Source organism: Belonocnema kinseyi, chromosome 6 (assembly GCF_010883055.1).
Source record: "Belonocnema kinseyi isolate 2016_QV_RU_SX_M_011 chromosome 6, B_treatae_v1, whole genome shotgun sequence".
Taxonomy (NCBI): Eukaryota; Metazoa; Arthropoda; class Insecta; order Hymenoptera; family Cynipidae; genus Belonocnema; species Belonocnema kinseyi.
The window spans coordinates 43,730,354-43,737,741 of NC_046662.1; the positions used below are offsets into that span (position 1 = coordinate 43,730,354).

Here is a 7,388-nt window from a genome sequence, read left to right on the forward strand (position 1 = left end):
TTTGTTTTATAATTTTTTTTATACGCGATAAGTGTCATTTTAATTACTCTTCGATATGAAATTATTCTGAAGGCACTGCTTCGATTCTCTAATCCAAATTTTTTAATGATCATCTCCATGGAAGTGACCATTTCTGTTTAGTGGTTGTCTTTCTGGGACATTCGTTGGTCGATTTCTCTTGAAGAATCCACACTGTTAAGAAAAAACGAGAATTTAAAATTAGTACAAGAATTTTATGATTTTAATTGACTAAATGGTAAATTTATAATAAATAGGTCACTTCAGTTATTAAAAATAGTGGCATGAATTTTCAGGATACACGCTGGAAGGAGAAAACAAAGGAATATTTTACGAATTTTTAGAAGAAATTTTAAATAAGCTTTATTTCAACTTTTTAAAATTATTTGCAATTCAATTTTTAACTTTTTTTTTAATATGGAATCGTTTATTTTACAATACCTGGGTGACTGTTTTTATCGAACAAAAAAATTCCGGGTCATTTCCGGGTTTTCTTCCGGTTCGCAAATATTTTTCACGGTCAATGAAATTGAAAAAATCGAACACTAAAGCTAACAGTTGTTCCATTTGAAGTAATAAAAACTGAGCTGCAAATGAAAGTACTCAAAGTCGAACTGTTGAATTTTATAATTTTAAACTTAAAGTTTAAAATTTTTTAATTCGAAAATTGGGCATGCAAATGCTGAATAATTTACACGTATAAAATGAAAGGTACTAACTCTTTTCAATATAAAAAAATAAAAATCCACATTCTCATTTTCAATGCTCTAAATTGAAAAACCAATCAATCAATTTTAAAAATTTCAAAATTATATTATTCAAAATAGAACAAATTTTCAACAAAATAGTAAAATCCTCAATTAAAACCGATAAATTTCAATCAAAAAGTTTCATTCTTGAGAAAAAAAATTTGAAATTTCTACCAAAAGAAATTAATTTATAAATTAAAATGACAAAAACTGGAACTAAAAAGGAAAAATTTTCAACCGAAAATGGAATAATTATATTTTCAACGCAAGAGATTAAGTTTCAACCAAAAAGGATGTAATTTTCAAAAAAATAGTTAAATTTTTAACTAAAAAGATGAATTTTTAAATAAATTAGTAAATTTTCATAAAAAATCCATTTTTCAACAAAATAGTTAAAAATGTATCCAAATAGTTAAATTTTCAACTACAAGAAAAAACCAAAAAGAGAAAGAAAAATGAAATATTAAAATTTTTAATCAAAAGGATTTATTTTTATCGAGAAATTTATGAGCCGATATCTCTACAAAAAAGTTATAATTTAAAATAAAAAATAGATGAATTCATCTAAAAAAAAATAAATAAAAAATATGATTTTTCTACAAAACAGATGAATTTAAAAAAATCAAAATATGAATTTTCTACAAAACAGATGAATTTTTAAAATAAAACTGTGAAGTTTTAGCTAATAATTGAATGTTTTACCAAAAAATAAAAATTGTTACATTTGAAGTAATAAAAACTGAGCTGCCTATCAAAGCACTCAAAGTCGAACTGTTAAATTTTGAACTTTTCACATTTAAATTTAAAAGTTTTTAATTACAAAATGTCGTATTCAAATGCTCAATAATTTAAGCGTATAAAATTTAAAGTACTAACATTTTTCAATATAAAAAAGTACAAATCCACGTTAACGTTTTCAATTCTCTAAATTAAAAAATCAATCAATGAACTTTAAAATTTTCAAAATTATATAATTTTAAGGAATCTTAAGATAGAAACATCAAATATTAAAAAAAATTTTTATTTTTAAATGAAGATTTCTTAAATTATAAATTCAATTATTTTCTTTTTAAATAGTTTAAACATCCTTGGGAAGCTTCAAATTTTTATTTCAAAATCTTGAGAAATCTAGAAGTTGTTCTAAATTTGTTTTAACTTTAAAATGATTTAAAATTTTTTTTCAGAACTTCTAAATATCTGTCAAACTGAATTGAATTTTATCTACAATTTTCAGAAAATCCTGAAAATTTGAGAAAATTTCTTTACAGTTTGGATGCGTAAATAACAATTGATATAAAACAAAATGTAGATTTTCGCAGATTTTAAGCAAAAAATTAGATTATTTTCAAGAATTGTTAAAGGCTTGAAAAGAATAAAAACATTTTCTTAAGATTCCTAGGAAAATTAAAAATAGTTTTTCATTTTGAAAATTATTTTAAGAGAATATTTAAAAAGTTTTTCAAAGATTTAAAGAAAACTTTCAAAAAAGATTCTAGAAGATTTTAAGACAACTTTCTAAAATTTGCATGCTAATTTTTAACCTTTTTAAAATTCCTAAATATCTATTAAAATTATTCAATTTTTTCTAAAAATTTTAATTTGTAAATTATGCATCAAAATAAAAAAATTTCAATTACAAATTAAGCATTTTTCGTAATTTTAACGATTCCAGGTTTTCTATGTCAAATAATTCAGTTAAAGATTCTTTACTTTTAAATATTTGGTTTCAATTTACTTGTCCTAAATAAAAATTCAAATATTGCTAAATATTCAATAATTAATTCTTTTTTGAATTAAAAACTTTAATATAAATGAGTAAAAAATGAAATATTTTAGACTAAAAAACATATTAAATTTAATAAAATTCTTTAATTAAGAATATATTTTTATAAAATTATCTTAAAATTTAAAATAGCTTATACAGTTTCAATCGGGCGTTTACAGTTGTTTAACTACTTAGAATTTCAAATTGAAACAGTTTAAATATAAATAAAATAAATTTGAAATACCAAAAAAAACGGATTTTAAACAAAATATAGGTAAATTTGCAAATACCAAAAAAACGGATTTTAAATAAAATAGGTTAATTTGCAATGAAAGTGATGAATTTTCAAATAAAATTATGTATCTTCGACTGCAATATTTGAATTTAAAACCAAATAGATGCATTTTCAGTTAAAATTTCGAATATTTAACTGGAATACTTTAATTTTTCAACAAAAATGTGCATTTTTAAAATAATTTTGTACCAAAAAACAAAGTTTTTTTAAACAAAATATATGAATTTTGATCAAAACAGTTGAATTTTCAATTAAAGAAGACAAATTTTGAACCAAAGAGTTAAATTTTGAACTAAAAAAATCATTTCTAAACCGAAAATGGAATAGTTACATTTTAGGTTAAAAGAAATATATTATTAACTAAAGTGGCGAATTTTCAAATAAAATTATGAATCTTCAATTGAAATAGTTGAATTTAAAAACAAACAGATGAATTTTCATCTAAAATTACGAATATTTAACTGGAATATTTTAATTTTTCAACAAAAATGTGCATTTTTAAAATAATTTTCTACCAAAAAACACCATTTTTTAACAAAATACATGAATTGTGATCAAAACCGTGGAATTTATAATTTTGAAGTAAAAATATCATTTTTAAACCGAAAATGAAATAATTACATATTTAGTTGAAAAAAAATCATTTTTAACCAAACTGACGAATTTTCAAATAAAATTATGAATTTTTAATTGAAATAGTTGAATTTTCAACAACGACAAAATAAATTTTTATAAAAAAAGATAAATTGTCAATAATTAATTTTTTTTTATTAAAAATTTCTAATTGAATGGGTTAAAAATTTAATATTTTAGTATAAAATAATTTTTGTTCACTTTTTAGTACTTAAAGTACAGACTAATTAAAAAAAAAAATTTATTCATGAAATAAAAATGTTTTTTATCCAAAATTTTCAACATCAAAGGCTTTTATTTTGCATTTGTTTAAGTCTTTAAGGAAGCATTTAAAAATTCTTTAAATTAAAGATGTAAGCTTAGAAATAAAAATTTTAAATGGAAAATTTTTAAAGTAAAAAAAATGTTGAATTACGCATTGTTAGCCAAATAATAGCATAATTGAAAAACATAAAAATTCAACTAATTATTTTTAAACTGTTGAAATCAAACGTGGTCAGACTTTTCTTCTAAAAATTTGAAAAATACCCGGTAAAAAAAATGCACTGTCATTTGCCGCTTTTCCCGGTCTCAAAAAATTCCCGGTCCAGCGGCAACCCTGCTTTAAACTACTCATGAATCACCAGGAAGATGCTTTCTATGACGAAAAATTAAGTTGAACTTTTTGGTTAAAGATGGTTGAGGCTCACCATGATTGTCAAAAAATATTTTTAAAAATAAAGTAAAAAGTGGCATTTTTTAAAAATATTTTAAAAATAAAATGATGAAAATTTCAAAAAGACGTACCTTATAAAGCAATAATATCAAGAGCAGTAAGATGATGACACCCGCGCAGGCAGACAAGACAACAACCCAAAGAGGCACAACATCCGCAACTGGTGGTGGCGCAGTGGGTTCAACATTAGTGAAAACTTCCTCGCTCTGCATTTTCTGATTTTCAACATTTTCCAGCGACGCAAATCTCGTTATCCTGGTCTGGACTTGCGTCGAAATTTGAACGGGTTCCCTGAACGCAACTTTCTTCAAAGTAGCCGCCTTGATTCTGAATTTCAGACTCAAATGGGCCTCTTCTCCCCTGACCAACCCATTCAAGACACATTTTATCTGGAAGCAATCAGCATGTTTGCAGGGATTTTTCGCAGAATCGAAAGAACCCGGAGCCGTGTCCCTGTGAGGACCTAGAGGCGTCGACGAATCCACCTGTCTCCGTGACCTCAAATGTCTTCTCTGCGACTCATATCGAGGATCAGCCAAATTTTCACTAATCGGCAAATCCCCATTTCTCAAATATTCCCTGGATTGAACTCTCCTCTCATTTGTGCGTCGCTCCTCGTGGCTTCGGGAACTGTGCATCTCGAAATCTCCTTCAATACTGCTCCCAGAAGTCGAAGATTCCGTGTGCCAAGAATTTCCCGAAGAATGGCCATAAATTTCTTCATTTCCGTAAGGATTCGCATAATAGGTTCTTGTAGAACTGTAGGTTTGATAGCCCTCGAGAGCGAATCTCAATCCGTTACTCAACTGGATGAAAGCTCTGTTTCCCGGCCCGGAAACAAGCTCGCCTTCGATGGGATTGAATCTACGGTTGGTGTGAAACTTGCCATCGTGGTAAACATTCCTTCCTGAACTGTCTTGAAGAGGGAATCGCTTGCCATCTTGTAGCACAATACACTTTTGTCCATTGTCCATTATTCCGAACTTTCCTCTGAAGTTGATGAACTCCCTGCCCTCTTTCGTGTAGGCCTTAAACTCACTCCTGGAGATTTTCGAGAAGAATTCTTCGAGATCTTCGGAAGTGGTGATGTTGCGCGTTTCGAGGTCGAAGCCAGAAGGTCCCACGACTTCTTCTCGATCTCCGGATATTTCGTCGTCGAAGCGAGTATGGGTCAGGACTCCATAGTCCTGGTTTCTACGCCTCTCTTCCGCTTCCTCACCATAGTGTCGTTCTGTTCCGTAAACCGGAACTGAGCCTCTTCTGTCAGACTCTTCTCTAGAATGGTTCACTTGATTCCATCTCGAATTCTCATTCCTCCATCCCGAATTTTCATTCTTCCACCCCGAATTTTCATTCTTCCACCCCGAATTTTCATTCTTCGACCCTGAATTTTCATTTTGTCGAGCCGGGTGGAAATCTCCATTAATGCTGGCAGAACTGACCCCGTATCCACCACTCGCACCATCAGAAATGACACTCACTTTCCTCCCTTCCTCAACTGTTCCCAACTGCTCTTGATAGTTCGTATTCTGAGAATGCCTTGCTTGATTAAAATCGGAACTGTCGCCAATATTCACTTCCCTTCTCCCACCTTCGTTGGAGTTATCATAGCCCTTTTGAACACCGATCCCACTACTGGATTGCTCATGATAACTGTGCTGATAATACGTCGAAGAGTAGCGATTCTTCACTGTATCATTACGCGTCAGATGAAGATAATTGAAATTCGCATTTGAACAGGTGATTTTGTTCTGTCCTTGAGGCTCTTCCATCAGATAAAGCAGATCAGCTCCAGCAAGTGTCTTACCAGGCCACGTGACAATCACATCCGCTTGTAGGAAATTCGAGGGTCCGTTGTTTCTGATAGTGTAATTGTGAACAATCGCCGGACCGAATTCGACATCAGTAGTGATATTTTCGGAAGTGTAGTTGTCTGGATTATAGAAGAGCTCTTTCGGTCTACTCTCTCCTTCCACGACAAGTTCCAGCTCCACCCAGAGAGGCACTCTGATGTCCTGGTAATTATTCGCCGTAGTTGCGGAATCTTCAGCATTAGTTGTGTTCACTTCCATCTTGAAGTCGAAGGCTGGCTTCATATTGTTGGCAACTTGCGGACGAAGTCTTGTCTTGAACTTGACCATCTTGCCTTGAGGCATTGGGTTGCCGATGTCGCAACGAAGGACATTTTTGCCCTCGTCTGGAGGGAAGCATTGGACGAATACTCCGGTGTCTACCAGCTGTTCAGTGTTGATGTACTCGATGTGATCTGGTAGGTGAAGGTAGAACATCGCCTCGTAAGCGTCTTCGCCCATGTTTTTCACGGTGATGGTCAAATTGAATTCTTGGCCGGATCCAATCAGGTATTCGTTGACGCTCTTGTTGACGTAGAGCTGGAGGTCAGGAATGCAGATGTTGTCTTCGCCGCAATTCTTGCGGATGTATATTGTGTCTTTGAGAGATGTGGTTTCGGCGAGAATTGGTCGCAAGGGCATGTCAGGAAGACGATGGCGACGATCTGGTTCGCGGTTTTCGGAAAGAGTTAGACGAGCCTCGGCTTCGATACCTGTGAGTTTGTCGCGGATGTGGGGAGTTACGTAAACCTGGAACAGTTGTTAAGGGTTCATTTGCACAGATATTTCAGAGATTTCATAAAAAGTTCGTAAGGATTTTAAATTGAAGGATTTCAAAATGGGTACAATTACACCAGATTTCAAAGATTTCAAACCATTTTAAAGATTGTTAACAATTTACAATTTGTTTAGAATATTTCACTAAGATTTAAAAGATTTTAAACATTTCATAAAGATTTAAAAAATTTCAGAAGATTTCAAGGATTTTAAAGATTTCGAAATAAATAAGTTTGCAAGTAAATCAGATTTCTGAGACTTCAGAACATTTCAAATATTTGCTATTTTTTCAATTTTTTTTAAAGATTTCAAAAGATTCCATAAATATATCAAATATTTTAATTATTTCAAATGAATATAATTTTTTTTTTAAATATTTCAAAGATTTCATAAAAAGTTAGTCAGGATTTCAAAATGGGTACATTACCACATAATCAAATAACACAGGCCGACAAAATTTGACAAAGGTCCGGAACCAGAGACGAGACCTAGTATACCCGAAGGTTTTTGCTGCGCTGAATCCGAATCCGACCTCAGAAAAATTCCATCACCCTCAGTTTTCGAGATATTGTAACCTAAAAGTGCA

General features: G+C 30.7%; 1 protein-coding gene across 2 annotated transcripts in view; it reads right to left on the reverse strand.

Moving 5' to 3' along the window:
• Positions 1-7,388, reverse strand: part of LOC117174631 (integrin alpha-PS2-like) — a 316,127-nt gene continuing 308,739 nt past the window's right edge. For both annotated transcript variants that reach the window (XM_033363890.1, XM_033363889.1), the window contains 2 exons: positions 4,247-6,775; positions 1-192 (listed from right to left, as the gene is read on the reverse strand). In XM_033363890.1, the coding sequence (XP_033219781.1) occupies positions 103-192; positions 4,247-6,775 (2,619 nt within the window). In that variant the 3' untranslated portion in view covers positions 1-102. The remainder of the gene's footprint in view (positions 193-4,246; positions 6,776-7,388) is intronic.